This window comes from Carcharodon carcharias (genome assembly GCF_017639515.1).
Source record: "Carcharodon carcharias isolate sCarCar2 chromosome 38 unlocalized genomic scaffold, sCarCar2.pri SUPER_38_unloc_5, whole genome shotgun sequence".
NCBI classification, from domain to species: domain Eukaryota; kingdom Metazoa; phylum Chordata; class Chondrichthyes; order Lamniformes; family Lamnidae; genus Carcharodon; species Carcharodon carcharias.
In genome coordinates this window covers 402670-427112 of record NW_024470809.1, presented here as the reverse complement: position 1 = coordinate 427112, position 24443 = coordinate 402670, and the positions used below count along the sequence as shown (strand labels likewise).

The 24443-nt window shown below is 53.8% G+C and overlaps 1 protein-coding gene across 1 annotated transcript in view; it reads right to left on the bottom strand.

The window, feature by feature from the left end:
- Positions 1-2702: 2702 nt before the first annotated feature.
- Positions 2703-24443, bottom strand: part of LOC121274835 (serine/threonine-protein kinase TAO2-like) — a 144802-nt gene continuing 123061 nt past the window's right edge. The window contains exons 9-11 of the mRNA XM_041182201.1: positions 12953-13034; positions 2937-3129; positions 2703-2707 (exon numbers count right to left, since the gene is read on the bottom strand). Coding sequence (XP_041038135.1) covers positions 2703-2707; positions 2937-3129; positions 12953-13034 — 280 coding nt within the window. The remainder of the gene's footprint in view (positions 2708-2936; positions 3130-12952; positions 13035-24443) is intronic.

Here is a 24443-nt window from a genome sequence, read left to right as displayed (position 1 = left end):
GGGACAAATCACTCTGGAGATGGGAGGGACAGACAGCACTGGGACTGATCACTCTGGGAGATGGGAGGGACAGACAGCACTGGGACTGATCACTCTGGGGGAGGGACAAACAGCACTGGGAGTCATCACTCTGGGGGAGGGACAGACAGCACTGGGAGTCATCACTCTGGGGGAGGGACAGACAGCACTGGGACTGATCACTTTGGGGAATGGGAGGGACAGACAGCACTGGGACTGATCACTCTGGGGGGAGGGACAGACAGCACTGGGACTGATCACTCTGGGGGATGGGAGGGACAGACAGCACTGGGACTGATCACTCTGGGGGAGGGACAGACAGCACTGGGACTGATCACTCTGGGGGAGGGACAGACAGCACTGGGACTGATCACTCTGGGGGAGGGACAGACAGCACTGGGACTGATCACTCTGGGGGAGGGACAGACAGCACTGGGACTGATCACTCTGGGGAATGGGAGGGACAGACAGCACTGGGACTGATCACTCTGGGGAATGGGAGGGACAGACAGCACTGGGACTGATCACTCTGGGGAATGGGAGGGACAGACAGCACTGGGACTGATCACTCTGGGAGATGGGAGGGACAGACAGCACTGGGACTGATCACTCTGGGGGGAGGGACAGACAGCACTGGGACTGATCACTCTGGGGGGAGGGACAGACAGCACTGGGACTGATCACTCTGGGGGGAGGGACAGACAGCACTGGGACTGATCACTCTGGGGGAGGGACAGACAGCACTGGGACTGATCACTCTGGGGGAGGGACAGACAGCACTGGGACTGATCACTCTGGGGGAGGGACAGACAGCACTGGGACTGATCACTCTGGGGGAGGGACAGACAGCACTGGGACTGATCACTCTGGGGGAGGGACAGACAGCACTGGGACTGATCACTCTGGGGAGGGACAGACAGCACTGGGACTGATCACTCTGGGGGAGGGACAGACAGCACTGGGACTGATCACTCTGGGGGGAGGGACAGACAGCACTGGGACTGATCACTCTGGGGGGAGGGACAGACAGCACTGGGACTGATCACTCTGGGGGAGGGACAGACAGCACTGGGACTGATCACTCTGGGGGGAGGGACAGACAGCACTGGGACTGATCACTCTGGGGGAGGGACAGACAGCACTGGGACTGATCACTCTGGGGGGAGGGACAGACAGCACTGGGACTGATCACTCTGGGAGATGGGAGGGACAGACAGCACTGGGACTGATCACTCTGGGAGATGGGAGGGACAGACAGCACTGGGACTGATCACTCTGGGGGAGGGACAGACAGCACTGGGACTGAGCACTCTGGGGGAGGGACAGACAGCACTGGGACTGATCACTCTGGGGGAGGGACAGACAGCACTGGGACTGAGCACTCTGGGGGAGGGACAGACAGCACTGGGACTGATCACTCTGGGGGGAGGGACAGACAGTACTGGGACTGATCACTCTGGGGGGAGGGACAGACAGCATTGGGACTGATCACTCTGGGAGATGGGAGGGACAGACAGCACTGGGACTGATCACTCTGGGAGATGGGAGGGACAGACAGCACTGGGACTGATCACTCTGGGGGAGGGACAGACAGCACTGGGACTGATCACTCTGGGGGATGGGAGGGACAGACAGCACTGGGACTGATCACTCTGGGGGAGGGACAGACAGCACTGGGACTGATCACTCTGGGGGAGGGACAGACAGCACTGGGACTGATCACTCTGGGGGAGGGACAGACAGCACTGGGACTGATCACTCTGGGGGAGGGACAGACAGCACTGGGACTGATCACTCTGGGGGGAGGGACAGACAGCACTGGGACTGATCACTCTGGGGGGAGGGACAGACAGCACTGGGACTGATCACTCTTGGGAGATGGGAAGGACAGACAGCACTGGGACTGATCACTCTGGGAGATGGGAGGGACAGACAGCACTGGGACTGATCACTCTGGGGGGAGGGACAGACAGCACTGGGACTGATCACTCTGGGGGGAGGGACAGACAGCACTGGGACTGATCACTCTGGGGGGAGGGACAGACAGCACTGGGACTGATCACTCTGGGGGAGGGACAGACAGCACTGGGACTGATCACTCTGGGGGGAGGGACAGACAGCACTGGGACTGATCACTCTGGGGGAGGGACAGACAGCCATGGGACTGATCACTCTGGGGGAGAGACAGACATCACTGGGACTGATCACTCTGGGGGAGGGACAGACAGCACTGGGACTGATCACTCTGGGGGGAGGGACAGACAGCACTGGGACTGATCACTCTGGGAGATGGGAGGGACAGACAGCACTGGGACTGATCACTCTGGGGGAGGGACAGACAGCACTGGGACTGATCACTCTGGGGGGAGGGACAGACAGCACTGGGACTGATCACTCTGGGGGAGGGACAGACAGCACTGGGACTGATCACTCTGGGGGATAGGACAGACAGCACTGGGACTGATCACTCTGGGGGGAGGGACAGACAGCACTGGGACTGATCACTCTGGGGGAGGGACAGACAGCACTGGGACTGATCACTCTGGGGGGAGGGACAGACAGCACTGGGACTGATCACTCTGGGGGGAGGTACAGACAGCACTGGGACTGATCACTCTGGGGGAGGGACAGACAGCACTGGGACTGATCACTCTGGGGGGAGGGACAGACAGCACTGGGACTGATCACTCTTGGGAGATGGGAAGGACAGACAGCACTGGGACTGATCACTCTGGGGGAGGGACAGACAGCACTGGGACTGATCACTCTGGGAGATGGGAAGGACAGACAGCACTGGGACTGATCACTCTGGGAGATGGGAGGGACAGACAGCACTGGGACTGATCACTCTGGGGGAGGGACAGACAGCACTGGGACTGATCACTCTGGGAGATGGGAAGGACAGACAGCACTGGGACTGATCACTCTGGGGGGAGGCCTTACCTCGTCATCGTCCTGTGCCTCCGCCGTGGGGCCATTGCGTGTCTCCTGGAAGAGAATCTTCTTCATTTTGCGGTACTGGAGGTTGTCCAGCTCCCGGACTGCCTCCTTTGTCCGTTGAATCAGGTCCATGATGACTGTCTGAGGCCTGTCTCTCTTCACAAACACATGCTGGGGTACAAACACATCCAAATGAGCTCAACCCAGGGCCAGGGCCAGGAATGCCCCAGCTCCCTCCCACTAGCGGACTGCACATGAGGCCAATCAGCCCATCCAACCTGCGCTGGCTCTTTGAAAGGCCTATGCAGTTAACCCCACCCCCTACCCCTGTCCCTCTCCCCTGCTCTCTCTCCCCACCCCCCTCCCCATATCCCTGTGGATGTTCCCCCCTCCCAGTGTTTCTCCCATTCCCCCCCATTCCCAGCGTTCCTATTGAATCTGCTCCCACCGCCCTTTCAGGCAGCGCCGTCCAGATCCCAGCAACTCGCTGGGTCCCGAATAAACCCTTTCCCCATCCCCCCCCCCACCCCCCACCCAACCCACTGCTTCTCCCCCCCAATCACCCTCAATCCCTGTCCCTCTGGTTCCCCCGCCTTCCTACCACTGGGAACAGCTCCCCCCCCTCACTCGATCCTGACCCCCTTCCCGATCGGGATCGCCCTCGATTCAATCTCCCCCCGCTTAACCTTCTCCGCTCGGGGGGGGAGGGGGGGGAACAATCCCAGCTTCTCCCGCTCTCTCTCTCTCTCTCTCTCCACACGGACTGAAGTCCCCTCATCACCCACACCGGGAAACGTTCCGGTAAATCTCCTCCGCTCCCTCTCCGAGGGCATCCACATCCTTCCCGAAGTGCGGAGCCCGGATTTGGACACGAAACTCCAGCCGGGAGCGATCCCAGAGTTTTATAAACATTAGGATCAAAGCTCTGAAGTGTCAGACAGAGTCTGTCTGTCTCGCCACAGACTGTAACACAGGGTCTAGACGCTGACACGGGGGTGAAGGGTCTGTAACACAGGGTCTAGAAGCAGACACAGGGGTGAAGGGACTGTAACATAGGGTCTAGACACTGACATGGGGATGAAGGGACTGTAACGCAGGGTCTAGACAATGACACGGGGGTGAAGGGATGTAACGCAGGATCTAGATGCTGACACGGGGGTGAAGGGATTGTAATGCAGGGTCTAGACGCTGACACAGGGTGAAGGGACTGTAACGCAGGGTCTAGATGCTGACATGGGGGTGAAGGGACTGTAACGCAGGATCTAGACGCAGACACGCGGGTGAAGGGACTGTAACACAGGATCTAGACGCAGACACAGGGTGAAGGGACTGTAACGCAGGATCTGGACACTGACATGGGGTGAAGGGACTGTAACGCAGGCTCTATACGCAGACTTGGGGTTGAAGGTACTGTAATGCAGGGTCTAGACACTGACATGGGAGTGAAGGGACTGTAACGCAGGGTCAGGGCGCTGAAATGGGGTGAAGGGACTGTAACACAGGGTCAGGACGCAGACACAGGGTGAAGGGACTGTAACGCAGGTTCTGGACGCTGACACAGGAGGGAAGGGACTGTAATGCAGGGTCTGGACGGTGACACGGGGTGAAGGGACTGTAACACAGGGTCTGGACACTGACACGGTGAAGGGACTGTAACACAAGGTCTAGACACTGATATGGGGGTGAAGGGACTGTAACACAGGGTCTGGACACTGACATGGGGTGAAGGGACTGTAACACAGGGTCTAGACACTGACACGGTGAAGGGACTGTAACACAGGGTCTAGACACTGACACGGTGAAGGGACTTTAACGCAGGGTCTAGACACTGACATGGGGGTGAAGGGACTGTAACACAGGGTCTAGACACTGACACGGTGAAGAGACTGTAACACAGGGTCTAGACACTGACATGAGGGTGAAGGGACTGTAACACATGGTCTAGACACTGACACGGTGAAGGGACTGTAACGCAGGGTCTAGACACTGACATGGGGGTGAAGGGACTGTAACACAGGGTCCTAACACTGACACGGGGTGAAGGGACTGTAACGCAGGGTCTAGACACTGACATGGGGGTGAAGGGACTGTAACACATGGTCTAGACACTGACATGGTGAAGGGACTGTAACACAGGGTCTGGACACTGACATGGGGGTGAAGGGACTGTAACACAGGGCCTGGACACTGACACGGTGAAGGGACTGTAACACAGGGTCTGGACACTGACATGGTGAAGGGACTGTAACACGGGGTCTGGACACTGACATGGGGGTGAAGGGACTGTAACACAGGGTCTGGACGCTGACACAGGATTGAAGGGACTGTAACGCAGGATCTGGATGGTGACACGGGCTGAAGGGACTGTAACACAGGGTCTGGACACTGACACGGTGAAGGGACTGTAACACAGGGTCTAGACACTGATATGGGGGTGAATGGACTGTAACACAGGGTCTGGACACTGACATGGGGTGAAGGGACTGTAACACAGGGTCTAGACACTGTTACAGTGAAGGGACTGTAACACAGGGTCTGGACACTGACATGGGGTGAAGGGACTGTAACACAGGGTCTAGACACTGACACAGTGAAGGGACTGTAACACAGGGTCTAGACACTGACATGAGGGTGAAGGGACTGTAACACACGGTCTAGACACTGACACGGTGAAGGGACTGTAACGCAGGGTCTAGACACTGACATGGGCGTGAAGGGACTGTAACACAGGGTCCTAACACTGACACGGGGTGAAGGGACTGTAACGCAGGGTCTAGACACTGACATGGGGGTGAAGGGACTGTAACACATGGTCTAGACACTGACATGGTGAAGGGACTGTAACACAGGGTCTGGACACTGACATGGGGGTGAAGGGACTGTAACACAGGGCCTGGACACTGACACGGTGAAGGGACTGTAACATAGGGTCTGGACACTGACATGGTGAAGGGACTGTAACACAGGGTCTGGACACTGACATGGGGGTGAAGGGACTGTAACACAGGGTCTGGACGCTGACACAGGATTGAAGGGACTGTAACGCAGGATCTGGATGGTGACACGGGCTGAAGGGACTGTAACACAGGGTCTGGACACTGACACGGTGAAGGGACTGTAACACAGGGTCTAGACACTGATATGGGGGTGAATGGACTGAAACACAGGGTCTGGACACTGACATGGGGTGAAGGGACTGTAACACAGGGTCTAGACACTGTTACGGTGAAGGGACTGTAACACAGGGTCTGGACACTGACATGGGGTGAAGGGACTGTAACACAGGGTCTAGACACTGACACAGTGAAGGGACTGTAACACAGGGTCTAGACACTGACACGGTGAAGGGACTGTAACGCAGGGTCTAGACACTGACATGAGAGTGAAGGGACTGTAACGCAGGGTCTGGACGGTGACACGGGGTGAGGGGACTGTAACACAGGGTCTAGACACTGACATGGGGGTGAAGGAACTGTAACACAGGATCTAGACACTGACATGGTGGTGAAGGATTGTAATGCAGGGTCTAGACGCTGACACAGGGTGAAGGGACTGTAACGCAGGGTCTAGATGCTGACATGGGGGTGAAGGGACTGTAACGCAGGATCTAGACGCAGACACGCGGGTGAAGGGACTGTAACACAGGATCTAGACGCAGACACAGGGTGAAGGGACTGTAACGCAGGATCTGGACACTGACATGGGGTGAAGGGACTGTAACGCAGGCTCTATACGCAGACATGGGGGTGAAGGTACTGTAATGCAGGGTCTAGACACTGACATGGGAGTGAAGGGACTGTAACGCAGGGTCAGGGCGCTGAAATGGGGTGAAGGGACTGTAACACAGGGTCAGGACGCAGACACAGGGTGAAGGGACTGTAACGCAGGTTCTGGACGCTGACACAGGAGGGAAGGGACTGTAATGCAGGGTCTGGACGGTGACACGGGGTGAAGGGACTGTAACACAGGGTCTGGACACTGACACGGTGAAGGGACTGTAATACAAGGTCTAGACACTGATATGGGGGTGAAGGGACTGTAACACAGGGTCTGGACACTGACATGGGGTGAAGGGACTGTAACACAGGGTCTAGACACTGACACGGTGAAGGGACTGTAACACAGGGTCTAGACACTGACACGGTGAAGGGACTGTAACGCAGGGTCTAGACACTGACATGGGGGTGAAGGGACTGTAACACAGGGTCTAGACACTGACACGGTGAAGAGACTGTAACACAGGGTCTAGACACTGACATGAGGGTGAAGGGACTGTAACACACGGTCTAGACACTGACACGGTGAAGGGACTGTAACGCAGGGTCTAGACACTGACATGGGGGTGAAGGGACTGTAACACAGGGTCCTAACACTGACACGGGGTGAAGGGACTGTAACGCAGGGTCTAGACACTGACATGGGGGTGAAGGGACTGTAACACATGGTCTAGACACTGACACAGTGAAGGGACTGTAACACAGGGTCTGGACACTGACATGGGGGTGAAGGGACTGTAACACAGGGCCTGGACACTGACACGGTGAAGGGACTGTAACACAGGGTCTGGACACTGACATGGTGAAGGGACTGTAACACAGGGTCTGGACACTGACATGGGGGTGAAGGGACTGTAACACAGGGTCTAGACACTGACACAGGGGTGAAGGGACTGTAACACAGGTTCTGGACACTGACACGGTGAAGGGACTGTAACACAGGGTCTAGACACTGACATGGGGTGAAGGGACTGTAACACAGGGTCTGGACGCTGACACAGTATTGAAGGGACTGTAACGCAGGATCTGGATGGTGACACGGGCTGAAGGGACTGTAACACAGGGTCTGGACACTGACACGGTGAAGGGACTGTAACACAGGGTCTAGACACTGACATGGGGTGAAGGGACTGTAACACAGGGTCTAGACACTGTTACAGTGAAGGGACTGTAACACAGGGTCTGGACACTGACATGGGGTGAAGGGACTGTAACACAGGGTCTAGATACTGACACAGTGAAGGGACTGTAACACAGGGTCTAGACACTGACACGGTGAAGGGACTGTAACGCAGGGTCTAGACACTGACATGAGAGTGAAGGGACTGTAACACAGGGTCTAGACACTGACACGGTGAAGGGACTGTAACGCAGGGTCTAGACATTGACATGGGGGTGAAGGGTCTGTAACACAGGGTCTAGAAGCAGACACAGGGGTGAAGGGACTGTAACATAGGGTCTAGACACTGACATGGGGATGAAGGGACTGTAACGCAGGGTCTAGACAATGACACGGGGGTGAAGGGATGTAACGCAGGATCTAGATGCTGACACGGGGGTGAAGGGATTGTAATGCAGGGTCTAGACGCTGACACAGGGTGAAGGGACTGTAACGCAGGGTCTAGATGCTGACATGGGGGTGAAGGGACTGTAACGCAGGATCTAGACGCAGACACGCGGGTGAAGGGACTGTAACACAGGATCTAGACGCAGACACAGGGTGAAGGGACTGTAACGCAGGATCTGGACACTGACATGGGGTGAAGGGACTGTAACGCAGGCTCTATACGCAGACTTGGGGTTGAAGGTACTGTAATGCAGGGTCTAGACACTGACATGGGAGTGAAGGGACTGTAACGCAGGGTCAGGGCGCTGAAATGGGGTGAAGGGACTGTAACACAGGGTCAGGACGCAGACACAGGGTGAAGGGACTGTAACGCAGGTTCTGGACGCTGACACAGGAGGGAAGGGACTGTAATGCAGGGTCTGGACGGTGACACGGGGTGAAGGGACTGTAACACAGGGTCTGGACACTGACACGGTGAAGGGACTGTAACACAAGGTCTAGACACTGATATGGGGGTGAAGGGACTGTAACACAGGGTCTGGACACTGACATGGGGTGAAGGGACTGTAACACAGGGTCTAGACACTGACACGGTGAAGGGACTGTAACACAGGGTCTAGACACTGACACGGTGAAGGGACTTTAACGCAGGGTCTAGACACTGACATGGGGGTGAAGGGACTGTAACACAGGGTCTAGACACTGACACGGTGAAGAGACTGTAACACAGGGTCTAGACACTGACATGAGGGTGAAGGGACTGTAACACATGGTCTAGACACTGACACGGTGAAGGGACTGTAACGCAGGGTCTAGACACTGACATGGGGGTGAAGGGACTGTAACACAGGGTCCTAACACTGACACGGGGTGAAGGGACTGTAACGCAGGGTCTAGACACTGACATGGGGGTGAAGGGACTGTAACACATGGTCTAGACACTGACATGGTGAAGGGACTGTAACACAGGGTCTGGACACTGACATGGGGGTGAAGGGACTGTAACACAGGGCCTGGACACTGACACGGTGAAGGGACTGTAACACAGGGTCTGGACACTGACATGGTGAAGGGACTGTAACACGGGGTCTGGACACTGACATGGGGGTGAAGGGACTGTAACACAGGGTCTGGACGCTGACACAGGATTGAAGGGACTGTAACGCAGGATCTGGATGGTGACACGGGCTGAAGGGACTGTAACACAGGGTCTGGACACTGACACGGTGAAGGGACTGTAACACAGGGTCTAGACACTGATATGGGGGTGAATGGACTGTAACACAGGGTCTGGACACTGACATGGGGTGAAGGGACTGTAACACAGGGTCTAGACACTGTTACAGTGAAGGGACTGTAACACAGGGTCTGGACACTGACATGGGGTGAAGGGACTGTAACACAGGGTCTAGACACTGACACAGTGAAGGGACTGTAACACAGGGTCTAGACACTGACATGAGGGTGAAGGGACTGTAACACACGGTCTAGACACTGACACGGTGAAGGGACTGTAACGCAGGGTCTAGACACTGACATGGGCGTGAAGGGACTGTAACACAGGGTCCTAACACTGACACGGGGTGAAGGGACTGTAACGCAGGGTCTAGACACTGACATGGGGGTGAAGGGACTGTAACACATGGTCTAGACACTGACATGGTGAAGGGACTGTAACACAGGGTCTGGACACTGACATGGGGGTGAAGGGACTGTAACACAGGGCCTGGACACTGACACGGTGAAGGGACTGTAACATAGGGTCTGGACACTGACATGGTGAAGGGACTGTAACACAGGGTCTGGACACTGACATGGGGGTGAAGGGACTGTAACACAGGGTCTGGACGCTGACACAGGATTGAAGGGACTGTAACGCAGGATCTGGATGGTGACACGGGCTGAAGGGACTGTAACACAGGGTCTGGACACTGACACGGTGAAGGGACTGTAACACAGGGTCTAGACACTGATATGGGGGTGAATGGACTGAAACACAGGGTCTGGACACTGACATGGGGTGAAGGGACTGTAACACAGGGTCTAGACACTGTTACGGTGAAGGGACTGTAACACAGGGTCTGGACACTGACATGGGGTGAAGGGACTGTAACACAGGGTCTAGACACTGACACAGTGAAGGGACTGTAACACAGGGTCTAGACACTGACACGGTGAAGGGACTGTAACGCAGGGTCTAGACACTGACATGAGAGTGAAGGGACTGTAACGCAGGGTCTGGACGGTGACACGGGGTGAGGGGACTGTAACACAGGGTCTAGACACTGACATGGGGGTGAAGGAACTGTAACACAGGATCTAGACACTGACATGGTGGTGAAGGATTGTAATGCAGGGTCTAGACGCTGACACAGGGTGAAGGGACTGTAACGCAGGGTCTAGATGCTGACATGGGGGTGAAGGGACTGTAACGCAGGATCTAGACGCAGACACGCGGGTGAAGGGACTGTAACACAGGATCTAGACGCAGACACAGGGTGAAGGGACTGTAACGCAGGATCTGGACACTGACATGGGGTGAAGGGACTGTAACGCAGGCTCTATACGCAGACATGGGGGTGAAGGTACTGTAATGCAGGGTCTAGACACTGACATGGGAGTGAAGGGACTGTAACGCAGGGTCAGGGCGCTGAAATGGGGTGAAGGGACTGTAACACAGGGTCAGGACGCAGACACAGGGTGAAGGGACTGTAACGCAGGTTCTGGACGCTGACACAGGAGGGAAGGGACTGTAATGCAGGGTCTGGACGGTGACACGGGGTGAAGGGACTGTAACACAGGGTCTGGACACTGACACGGTGAAGGGACTGTAATACAAGGTCTAGACACTGATATGGGGGTGAAGGGACTGTAACACAGGGTCTGGACACTGACATGGGGTGAAGGGACTGTAACACAGGGTCTAGACACTGACACGGTGAAGGGACTGTAACACAGGGTCTAGACACTGACACGGTGAAGGGACTGTAACGCAGGGTCTAGACACTGACATGGGGGTGAAGGGACTGTAACACAGGGTCTAGACACTGACACGGTGAAGAGACTGTAACACAGGGTCTAGACACTGACATGAGGGTGAAGGGACTGTAACACACGGTCTAGACACTGACACGGTGAAGGGACTGTAACGCAGGGTCTAGACACTGACATGGGGGTGAAGGGACTGTAACACAGGGTCCTAACACTGACACGGGGTGAAGGGACTGTAACGCAGGGTCTAGACACTGACATGGGGGTGAAGGGACTGTAACACATGGTCTAGACACTGACACAGTGAAGGGACTGTAACACAGGGTCTGGACACTGACATGGGGGTGAAGGGACTGTAACACAGGGCCTGGACACTGACACGGTGAAGGGACTGTAACACAGGGTCTGGACACTGACATGGTGAAGGGACTGTAACACAGGGTCTGGACACTGACATGGGGGTGAAGGGACTGTAACACAGGGTCTAGACACTGACACAGGGGTGAAGGGACTGTAACACAGGTTCTGGACACTGACACGGTGAAGGGACTGTAACACAGGGTCTAGACACTGACATGGGGTGAAGGGACTGTAACACAGGGTCTGGACGCTGACACAGTATTGAAGGGACTGTAACGCAGGATCTGGATGGTGACACGGGCTGAAGGGACTGTAACACAGGGTCTGGACACTGACACGGTGAAGGGACTGTAACACAGGGTCTAGACACTGACATGGGGTGAAGGGACTGTAACACAGGGTCTAGACACTGTTACAGTGAAGGGACTGTAACACAGGGTCTGGACACTGACATGGGGTGAAGGGACTGTAACACAGGGTCTAGATACTGACACAGTGAAGGGACTGTAACACAGGGTCTAGACACTGACACGGTGAAGGGACTGTAACGCAGGGTCTAGACACTGACATGAGAGTGAAGGGACTGTAACACAGGGTCTAGACACTGACACGGTGAAGGGACTGTAACGCAGGGTCTAGACATTGACATGGGGGTGAAGGGACTGTAACACAGGGTCTGGACACTGACACGGGGGTGAAGGGACTGTAACGCAGGGTCTAGACACTGACATGGGGGTGAAGGGACTGTAACGCATGGTCTAGACATTGACATGGCGGTGAAGGGACTGTAACACAGGGTCTGGACACTGACACGGTGAAGGGACTGTAACACAGGGTCTGGACACTGACACGGTGAAGGGACTGTAACACAGGGTCTGGACACTGACACGGTGAAGGGACTGTAACACAGGGTCTGGACACTGACATGGGGGTGAAGGGACTGTAACACAGGGTCTGGACACTGACACGGTGAAGGGACTGTAACACAGGGTCTGGACACTGATACGGTGAAGGGACTGTAACGCAGGGTCTAGACATTGACATGGGGGTGAAGGGACTGTAACACAGGGTCTGGATGCTGACATGGGGATAAAGGGACTGTAACACAGTGTCTGGACACTGACACGGGGTGAAGGGACTGTAACACAGGGTCTGGACACTGACACGGGGGTGAAGGGTCTGTAACGCAGGGTCTAGACACTGACATGGGGGTGAAGGGACTGTAACGCAGGGTCTAGACACTGACATGGGGTGAAGTGGTTGTAACGCAGGCTCTGGACGCTGACAGGGGGTCAAATACCTTCAGGAGGACATCAGAAGTCGGACGATCCTGTGGAATCTTCTGTAAACAGGAATCCACAAAATTCCGGAAATAGTCTGACCTACAAAAGCAGAGACAGCGAATCAGAGCGAACGGAGACAGGAACTGACCACCAGACTGGAAAGAGACTGAAAACTGACCACCGAACTGGAGAGAGACTGAGAACTGACCACCAGACTGGACAGAGACCAGGAACTGACCACCAGACCGTACAGAGACTGGGAACTGACCACCAGACCGTACTGAGACTGGGAACTGACCACCAGACTGGACAGAGACCAGGAACTGACCACCAGACCGGACAGAGACCAGGAACTGACCACCAGACCGGACAGAGAGCGGGAACTGACCACCAGACTGGACAGAGACCGGGAACAGAGCACCAGAATGGAGAGAGAGAGAGAGAGACCAGGAACTGACCACCAGACCTGTCAGAGACCAGAACTGACCACTGGTCTGGATAGAGACCGGGAACTGACCACCAGACCGGACAGAGACCGGGAACTGACCACCAGACCGGACAGAGACTCAGAAATGACCACCAGACCGGACAGAGACTCGGAACTGACCAGCAGACTGGACAGAGACCGGGAACTGACCACCAGACCGGACAGAGACTGGAACTGACCACCAGACCGGACAGAGACCGGGAACTGACCACCAGACCAGACAGAGACAGGGAACTGACCACCGGACAGAGAGAGATCGGGAACTGACCACCAGACTGGACAGAGACCAGAACTGACCACCAGACCGGACAGAGACCGGAACTGACCACCTGACCGGACAGAGAATGGAAACTGACCACCGGACCGGACAGAGACCGGAACTGACCACCAGGCCGGACAGAGACCGGAACTGACCACTGGACCGGAGAGAGACCGGGAACTGACCACCGGACCGGACAGAGACCGGGAACTAACCACCAGACTGGACAGAGACTGGGAACTGAGCACCGGACCAGACAGAGACCGAACTGACCACCAGACCGGACCTGACCACCAGACCGGACAGAGACCGGAACTGAACACCAGACCGGACAGAGACCAGGAACTGACCATCAGACCGGGCAGAGACCTGGAACTGACCACCAGACCGGACAGAGACTTGGAACTGACCACCAGACCGGACAGAGACTGGAACTGACCACCAGACCGGACAGAGACCGGGAACTGACCACCGGACCGGACAGATACCGGAACTGACAACCAGACCAGACAGAGAGAGACTGGGAACTGACCACCAGACCGGACAGAGACCAGAACTGACCACCAGACCGGACAGAGACCGGAACTGACAACCAGACCGGACAGAGACCGGGAACTGACCACCAGACCGGACAGAGACCGGGAACTGACCACCAGACCGGACAAAGACCAGAACTGACCACCAGACCGGAACTGACCACCAGACCGGACAGAGACTCGGAACTGACCACCAGACTGGACAGAGAGAGATTGGAACTGACCACCAGACTGGACAGAGACCGGACCTGACCACCAGACCGGACAGAGACCGGAACTGACCACCGGACCGGACAGAGACCGGAACTGACCACCAGACTGGACAGAGACCGGGAACTGACCACCAGAATGGACAGAAAGAGAGAGACCAGGAACTGACCACCAGACCAGTCAGAGACAGGAACTGACCACAAGAGTGGACAAAGACCGGAACTGACCACAGGAGTGGACAGAAACTGGGAACTGACCATCAGACCAGACAGAAACCGGGAACTGACCACCAGATCAGACAGAGACTGGGAACTGACCACCAGACGAGACAGAGACTGGGAACTGACCAGCAGACCAGAGAAAGGGAACTGACCACAGGACTGGACAGACTGGGAAATGACCACCAGACTGGACAGAGAGTGGGAACAGACAACCATACTGGATAGAGAGAGAGAGACCAGGAACTGACCACCAAGCTGGACAGAGACCAGAACTGACCCACCACACCGGACAGAGAGCAGGAACTGACCACCAGACCAGAGAGGGGTAACGGACAACCAGACTGGAGTGAGACAGGGAACTGACCACCAGACTGGACAGAGAGAGACTGGGAATTGACCACCAGACTGGACCGAGACCGGGAACTGACCACCAGACTGGACAGAGAGAGAGACTGGGAACTGACCACCAGACTGGACTGAGAGGGGCTGGGAACTGACCACCAGACTGGACAGAGACCGGGAACTGACCAACAGACTGGACAGAGAGAGAAAACAGAAACTAACCAACAGACTGGACTGAGAGGGGCTGGGAACTGACCACCAGACTGGACAGAGACCGGGAACTGACCACCAGACTGGACAGAGAGAGAAACCATGAACTGACAACCAGACTGGACAGAGAGACTGGGAACTGACCACAAGACTGGACAGAGAGAGACTGGGAAATGACCACCGGACTTGACAGAGAGACTGGTAACTGACCAGTGGACTGGACAGATCCAGAACATGAGCACCAGACAGGACACAGACGGGGAACTGACCACTGGACTGGAGAAACTCAGAACATGAGCACCAGAATGGACAGAAACAGGAACTGCCCAGAAGACCAGGAATCCGCCTCCTCCCCGACTCCATTGTAGACCCTGTCACAGGATGAGTTCAGGGCTATACACAAAGGGACGGGGGGGTAGACAATGAACAAGGGGCTGTACACAAATGGACGTGTTGGTAGACAATGAACTAGGGGCTACACACCAATGGACGGGTTGGTAGACAATGAACTACGGCCTAAACACCAATGCACGGGTTGGTAGACAATGAATTAGGGGCTACACACCAATGGACGGGTTGGTACACAATGAATTAGGGGCCACACACCAATGGACGGGTTGGTAGACAATGAATTAGGGGCTACACACCAATGGACGGGTTGGTACACAATGAATTAGGGGCCACACACCAATGGACGGGTTGGTAGACAATGAACTAGGGCCTACACAACAATGGACGGGATGGTAGACAATGAACTAGGGGCTACACACCAATGGACGGGCTGGTAGACAATGAACTAGGGGCTACACACCAATGGACGGGTTGGTAGACAATGAACTAGGGGCTACACACCAATGGACGGGTTGGTAGACAATGAACTAGGGGCTACACACCAATGGACGGGCTGGTAAACAATGAACTAGGGCCTACACAACAATGGACGGGTTGGTAGACAATGAACTAGGGCCTACACACCAATGGACGGGTTGGTAGACAATGAACGAGGGGCTACACACCAATGGACGGGCTGGTAGACAATGAACTAGGGCCTACACACCAATGGACGGGTTGGTAGAAAATGAACTAGGGGCTGTACACCAATGGACGGGTTGGTAGATAAAGAACTAGGGGCTACACACCAATGGACGGGTTGGGAGACAATGAACAAGGGGCTACACACAAATGGACAGGTTGGTAGACAATGAACTAGGGGCTACACACCAGTGGACGGGTTGGTAGACAATGAACTAGGGCCTACATACCAATGGACAGGTTGGTAGACAATGAACTAGGGGCTACACACCAATGGACGGGTTGGTAGACAATAAACTAGGGGCTACACACCAATGGCCAGGCTGGTCGACAATGAACTAGGGGCTACACACCAATGGATGGGTTGGTAGAAAATGAACTAGGGGCTACACACCAATGGACGGGTTGGTAGACAATGAACTAGGGGCTGTAAACCAATGGACAGGTTGGATGACATGAACTAGGGGCTACACACCAATGGACACGTTGGGAGACAATTAATTAGGGGCTACACACCAATGGACGGGTGGGTAGACAATGAACGAGGAACTGTACACAAATGGACGGGTTGGTAGACAAAGAACTAAGAGCTGTACACCAATGGACGGGTTGGTAGACAATGAACTAGGGGCTACACACCAATGGACGGGTTGGTAGACAATGAACAAGGGGCTGTACACCAATGGACGGGTGGGTAGACAATGAATAAGGGCTAGACACCAATGGACGGGTTGGTAGACAATGAACTAGGGGCTACACACCAATGGACGGATTGGTAGACAATGAACTAGGGTCTACACACCAATGGACGGGCTGGTAGACAATGAACTAGGGGCTACACACCAATGGACAGGTTGGCAGACAATGAACTAGGGGCTAGACACCAAAGGACGGGGTGGTAGACAATGAACTAGGGGCTACACACCAATGGACGAGTTGGTAGACAATGAACTAGGGGCTACACACCAATTGACAGGATGGTAGACAATGAACTAGGGGCTACAAACCAATGGACGGGTTGGTAGACAATGAACTAGGGGCTACACACCAATTGACAGGATGGTAGACAATGAACTAGGGGCTAAACACCAATGGACGGGTTGGTAGACAATGAACTAGGGGCTACACACCAATGGACGGATTGGTAGACAATGAACTAGGGGCTGTACACCAATGGACGGGTTGGAGACAATGAACTAGGGGCTACACACCAATGGACGGCTTGGTAGACAATGACCTACGGGCTACATACCAATGGACGGGTTGGTAGACAATGAACGAGGGGCTGTACACCAATGGACGGGTTGGTAGACATGAACTAGGGGCTGTACACCAATGGATGGGTTGGTAGACAATGAACAAGGGGCTGTACACCAATGGACAGGTTGGGAGACAATGAACTAGGCCCTACACACCAATGGACGGGTGGGTAGACAATGAACTAGGGCCTGTACACCAATGGACGGGATGGTAGACAATGAACTAGAGGCTACACACCAATGGACGGTTTGGAAGACAATGAACTAGGGCCTACACACCAATGCACGGGCTGGTAGACAATGAACTAGGGGCTACACACCAATGCATGGGCTGGCAGACAATGAACTAGGGGCTAGACACCAAAGGACGGGGTGGTAGACAATGAACTAGGGGCTACACACCAATGGACGAGTTGGTAGACAATGAACTAGGGGCTACACACCAATTGACAGGATGGTAGACAATGAACTAGGGGCTACAAACCAATGGACGGGTTGGTAGACAATGAACTAGGGGCTACACACCAATTGACAGGATGGTAGACAATGAACTAGGGGCTAGACACCAATGGACGGGGTGGTAGACAATGAACTAGGGGCTAAACACCAATGGACGGGTTGGTAGACAATGAACTAGGGGCTACACACCAAAGGACAGGTTGGTAGACAATGAACTAGGGGCTACAAACCAATGGACGGGTTGGTAGACAATGAACTAGGGGCTACACACCAATTGACAGGATGGTAGACAATGAACTAGGGGCTAGACACCAATGGACGGGGTGGTAGACAATGAACTAGGGGCTAAACACCAATGGACGGGTTGGTAGACAATGAACTAGGGGCTACACACCAAAGGACAGGTTGGTAGACAATGAACTAGGGGCTACAAACCAAAAGGATGGTTTGGTAGACAATGAACTAGGGGCTGTACACCAATGGACGGGGTGGAAGACAATGAAATGGGGCAACACACCAATGGACGGCTTGGTAGACAATTAACTATGGGCTGTACACAAATGGACGGGTTGGTAGACAATGAACTAAGGGCTATAAACCAATGGACAGGTTGGAAGACAATGAACTAGGGGCTACACACCAACGGACGGGTTGGTAGACAATGAACTAGGGGCTACACACCAATGGACGGGGTGGAAGACAATGAACAAAAACAGAATTACCTGGAAAAACTCAGCAGGTCTGGCAGCATCGGCGGAGAAGAAAAGAGTTGACGTTTCGAGTCCTCATGACCCTTCGACAGAACTTGCGTTCGAGTCCAAGAAAGAGTTGAAATATAAGCTGGTTTAAGGTGTGTGTGTGGGGGGGGCGGAGAGATAGAGAGACAAAAAGGTGGAGGGGGGGGGGTGTGGTTGTAGGGACAAACAAGCAGTGATAGAAGCAGATCATCAAAAGATGTCAACGACAATAGTACATAGGTGTTAAAATTAAAGTTGGTGATATTATCTAAACGAATGTGCTAATTAAGAATGGATGGTAGGGCACTCAAGGTATAGCTCTAGTGGGGTTTTTTTTTTTATTTATATAATGGAAATAGGTGGGAAAAGGAAAATCTTTATAATTTATTGGAAAAAAAAGGGAAGGGGGAAACAGAAAGGGGGTGGGGATGGGGGAGGGAGCTTACGACCTAAAGTTGTTGAATTCAATATTCAGTCCGGAAGGCTGTAAAGTCCCTAGTCGGAAGATGAGGTGTTGTTCCTCCAGTTTACGTTGGGCTTCACTGGAACAATGCAGCAAGCCAAGGACAGACACGTGGGCAAGAGAGCAGGGTGGAGTGTTGAAATGGCAAGCGACAGGGAGGTTTGGGTCATTCTTGCGGACAGACCGCAGGTGTTCTGCAAAGCGGTCGCCCGGTTTACGTTTGGTCTCTCCAATGTAGAGGAGACCACATTGGGAGCAACGAATGCAGTAGACTAAGTTGGGGGAAATGCAAGTGAAATGCTGCTTCACTTGAAAGGAGTGTTTGGGTCCTTGGACGGTGAGGAGAGAGGAAGTGAAGGGGCAGGTGTTGCATCTTTTGCGTGGGCATGGGGTGGTGCCATAGGAGGGGGTTGAGGAGTAGGGGGTGATGGAGGAGTGGACCAGGGTGTCCCGGAGGGAGCGATCCCTACGGAATGCCGATAAGGGGGGTGAAGGGAAGATGTGTTTGGTGGTGGCATCATGCTGGAGTTGGCGGAAATGGCGGAGGATGATCCTTTGAATGCGGAGGCTGGTGGGGTGATAAGTGAGGACAAGGGGGAACCCATCATGTTTCTGGGAGGGAGGAGAAGGCGTGAGGGCGGATGCGCGGGAGATGGGCTGGACACGGTTGAGGGCCCTGTCAACGACCGTGGGTGGAAAACCTCGGTTAAGGAAGAAGGAGGACATGTCAGAGGAACTGTTTTTGAATGTAGCATCATCGGAACAGATGCGAAGGAGGCGAAGGAACTGAGAGAATGGGATGGAGTCCTTACAGGAAGCGGGGTGTGAGGAGCTATAGTCGAGATAGCTGTGGGAGTCGGTGGGTTTGTAATGGATATTGGTGGACAGTCTATCACCAGAGATTGAGACAGAGAGGTCAAGGAAGGGAAGGGAAGTGTCAGAGATGGACCACGTGAAAATGATGGAGGGGTGGAGATTGGAAGCAAAATTAATAAATTTTTCCAAGTCCTGATGAGAGCACGAAGCAGCACCGAAGTAATCATCGATGTACCGGAGAAAGAGTTGTGGAAGGGGGCCGGAGTAGGACTGCAACAAGGAATGTTCCACATACCCCATAAAGAGACAGGCATAGCTGGGGCCCATGCAGGTACCCATAGCCACACCTTTTATTTGGAGGAAGTGAGAGGAGTTGAAGGAGAAGTTGTTCAGTGTGAGAACAAGTTCAGCCAGACGGAGGAGAGTAGAGGTGGATGGGGATTGTTCGGGCCTCTGTTTGAGGAAGAAGCTAAGGGCCCTCAGACCATCCTGGTGGGGGATGGAGGTGTAGACGGATTGGATGTCCATGGTGAAGAGGAAGCGGTTGGGGCCAGGGAACTGGAAATTGTTGATGTGACGTAAGGTGTCAGAGGAATCACGGATGTAGGTGGGAAGGGACTGGACAAGGGGAGAGAGAAGGGAGTCAAGATAACGAGAAATGAATTCTGTGGGGCAGGAACAAGCTGAGACGATCGGTCTACCGGGGCAGTTCTGTTTGTGGATTTTGGGTAGGAGATAGAAGCGGGCCGTCCGAGGTTGGGAGACTATCAGGTTGGAAGCTGTGGGAGGGAGATCCCCAGAGGAGATGAGGTCAGTGACAGTCCTGGAAACAATGGCTTGATGTTCAGTGGTGGGGTCATGGTCCAGGGAGAGGTAGGAGGAAGTGTCTGCGAGTTGACGCTCAGCCTCCGCGAGGTAGAGGTCAGTGCGCCAGACAACAACAGCACCACCCTTGTCAGCGGGTTTGATGACAATGTCAGGGTTGGACCTGAGAGAATGGAGTGCAGTAAGTTCAGAGAGAGACAGGTTAGAATGGGTGAGAGAAGCAGAGAAATTGAGACGACTAATGTCGCGCCGACAGTTCTCAATGAAAAGATCAAGAGAAGGTAAGAATCCAGAGGGAGGGGTCCAGGTGGAGGGAGAATATTGGAGATGGGTAAAAGGATCCGTTGAACTGGGAGAGGACTCCTGCCCAAAGAAGTGAGCCCGGAGACGAAGACGGCGGAAGAAGAGTTCAGCATCATGCCGAGCCCGAAATTCATTGAGGTGAGGGCGTAAGGGTATGAAACTAAGTCCTTTGCTGAGCAGTGAACGTTCCTACAACCGTACAACCACAGGTTGTAGGTTGTCCCTACAACCACACCCCTCCCCCCCATCCACCTCTTTGTCTCTCTATCTCTCCGCCCCGCATACACACACCTTAAACCAGCTTATATTTCAACTCTTTCTTGGACTCGAACGCAAGTTCTGTCGAAGGGTCATGAGGACTCGAAACGTCAACTCTTTTCCTCTCCGCCGATGCTGCCAGATCTGCTGAGTTTTTCCAGGTAATTTTATTTTTGTTTTGGATTTCCAGCATCCGCAGTTTTTTTGTTTTTATTTGGAAGACAATGAACTAGGGGCAACACACCAATGGACGGTTTGGTAGGCAATGAACTAGGGGCTACACACCAATGGACGGGTTGGTAGACAATGAACTAGGGGCTACACACCAAATGGACGGGTTGGTAGACAATGAACTAGGCGCTGTACACCAATGGACGGGGTGGTAGACAATGAACTAGGGGCTGTATTCCAATGGACGGGTTGGTAGACAATGAACTAGAGGCTACACACCCATGGACGGGTTGAAAGACAATGAACTAGGGCCGACACACCAATGTACGGGTTGGTAGACAATGAAGTAGGGGTAAAACACTAATGGACGGGTTGGTAGACAATGAACTAGGGGCGACACACCAATGGACGGGTTGGTAGACAATGAACAAGGGGCTACACACCAATGGACGGGTTGCTAGACAATGAACTAGGGGCTACACACCAAATGGACGGGTTGGTAGACAATGAACTAGGGGCTGTACACAAATGGACGGGTTGGAAGACAATGAACTAGGGTTTACACACCAATGGACAGGTTGGTAGACAATGAACTAGAGGCTACACAACAATGGACGGTTTGGAAGACAATGAACGAGGGCCTACACACCAATGCATGGGTTGCTAGATAATGAACAAGGGGTGACACACCAAAGGACGAAGGACGGGTTGGTAGACAATGAACTAGGGGCTACACACCAATGGACAGATTGGAAGACAATGAAATAGGGGCTACACACCAAATGGACGGGTTGGTAGACAATGAACTAGGGGCTGTACACCAACGGACGGGGTGGTAGACAATGAACTAGGGGCGACACACCAATGGACGGGTTGGTAGACAATGAACAAGGGGCTACACACCAATGGACGGGTTGCTAGACAATGAACTAGGGGCTACACACCAAATGGACGGGTTGGTAGACAATGAACTAGGGGCTGTACACAAATGGACGGGTTGGAAGACAATGAACTAGGGTTTACACACCAATGGACAGGTTGGTAGACAATGAACTAGAGGCTACACAACAATGGACGGTTTGGAAGACAATGAACGAGGGCCTACACACCAATGCATGGGTTGCTAGATAATGAACAAGGGGTGACACACCAAAGGACGGGTTGGTAGACAATGAACTAGGGGCTACACACCAATGGACAGATTGGAAGACAATGAAATAGGGGCTACACACCAAATGGACGGGTTGGTAGACAATGAACTAGGGGCTGTACACCAACGGACGGGGTGGTAGACAATGAACTAGGGGCTGTACTCCAATGGACGGGTTGGTAGACAATGAACTAGAGGCTACATACCAATGGACGGGCTGAAGACAATGAACTAGGGGTTGTACACAAATGGACGGGTTGGTAGACAATGAACTAGGAGCTGTACACCAATGGACGCGGTGGTAGACAATGAACTAGGGGCTGTCCACCAATGGATGCGGTGGAAGACAATGAACAAGAGGCAACACACCAATGGACGGGTTGGAAGACAATGAACTAGGGCCTACACACCAATGCACGGGTTGGTAGACAATGAACTAGGGGAAACACAGCAATGGACGGGTTGGTAGACAATGAACTAGGGGCTACACACCAATGTACGGGTTGGTAGACAATGAACGAGGGGCTACACACCAATGGACGGGGTGGTAGACAATGGACTAGGGTCTGTACTCCAATGGACGGGTTGGTAGACAATGAACTAGAGGCTACACACCAATGGACGGGTTGGTAGACAATGAACTAGGGGCTGTACACCAAATGACGGGTTGGTAGACAATGAACTAGGGGCTGTACACCAATGGACGGGTTGATAGACAATGAATTAGGGGCTGTACACCAATGGACGTGTTGGCAGGCAATGAACTAGGGGCTACACACAAATGGACGAGTTGGTAGACAATGAACTAGGGGCTACACACCAATGGACGGGGTGGTAGACAATGAACTAGGGGCTACACACCAATGTACGGGGTGGTAGACAATGAACAAGGGTTTACACACCAATGGACGGGTTGGTAGACAATGAACTAGAGGCTACACACCAATGGACGGTTTGGAAGACAATGAACGAGGGCCTACACACCAATGCATGGGTTGCTAGATAATGAACAAGGGGTGACACACCAATGGACGGGTTGGTAGACAATGAACTAGGGGCTACACACCAATGGACAGGTTGGAAGACAATGAACTAGGGGCTACACACCAAATGGACGGGTTGGTAGACAATGAACTAGGGGCTGTACACCAATGGACGGGGTGGTAGAAAATGAACTAGGGGCTATACTCCAATGGACGGGTTGGTAGACAATGAACAAGAGGCTACACACCAATGGACGGGCTGGGAGACAATGAACTAGGGGTTGTACACAAATGGACGGGTTGGTAGACAATGAACTAGGAGCTGTACACCAATGGACGGGGTGGTGACAATGAACTAGGGGCTGTACACCAATGGACGGGTTGGTAGATAATGAACTAGGGGCTACACACCAATGGACGGGTTGGTAGACAATGAACTAGGGGCTGTACACCAAATGACGGGTTGGTAGACAATGAACTAGGGGCTGTACACCAATGGACGGGTTGAAAGACAATGAATTAGGGGCTGTACACCAATGGACGTGTTGGCAGACAATGAACTAGGGGCTACACACTAATGGACGGGTTGGTAGACAATGAACTAGGGGCTACACACCAATGGACGGGCTGGGAGACAATGAACTAGGGGCTACACACCAATGTACGGGGTGGTAGACAATGAACTAGGGGCGACACACCAATGGACGGGTTGGTAGACAATGAACTAGGGGCTGTACACCAACGGACGGGCTGGTAGACAATGAACTAGGGGAAACACAGCAATGGA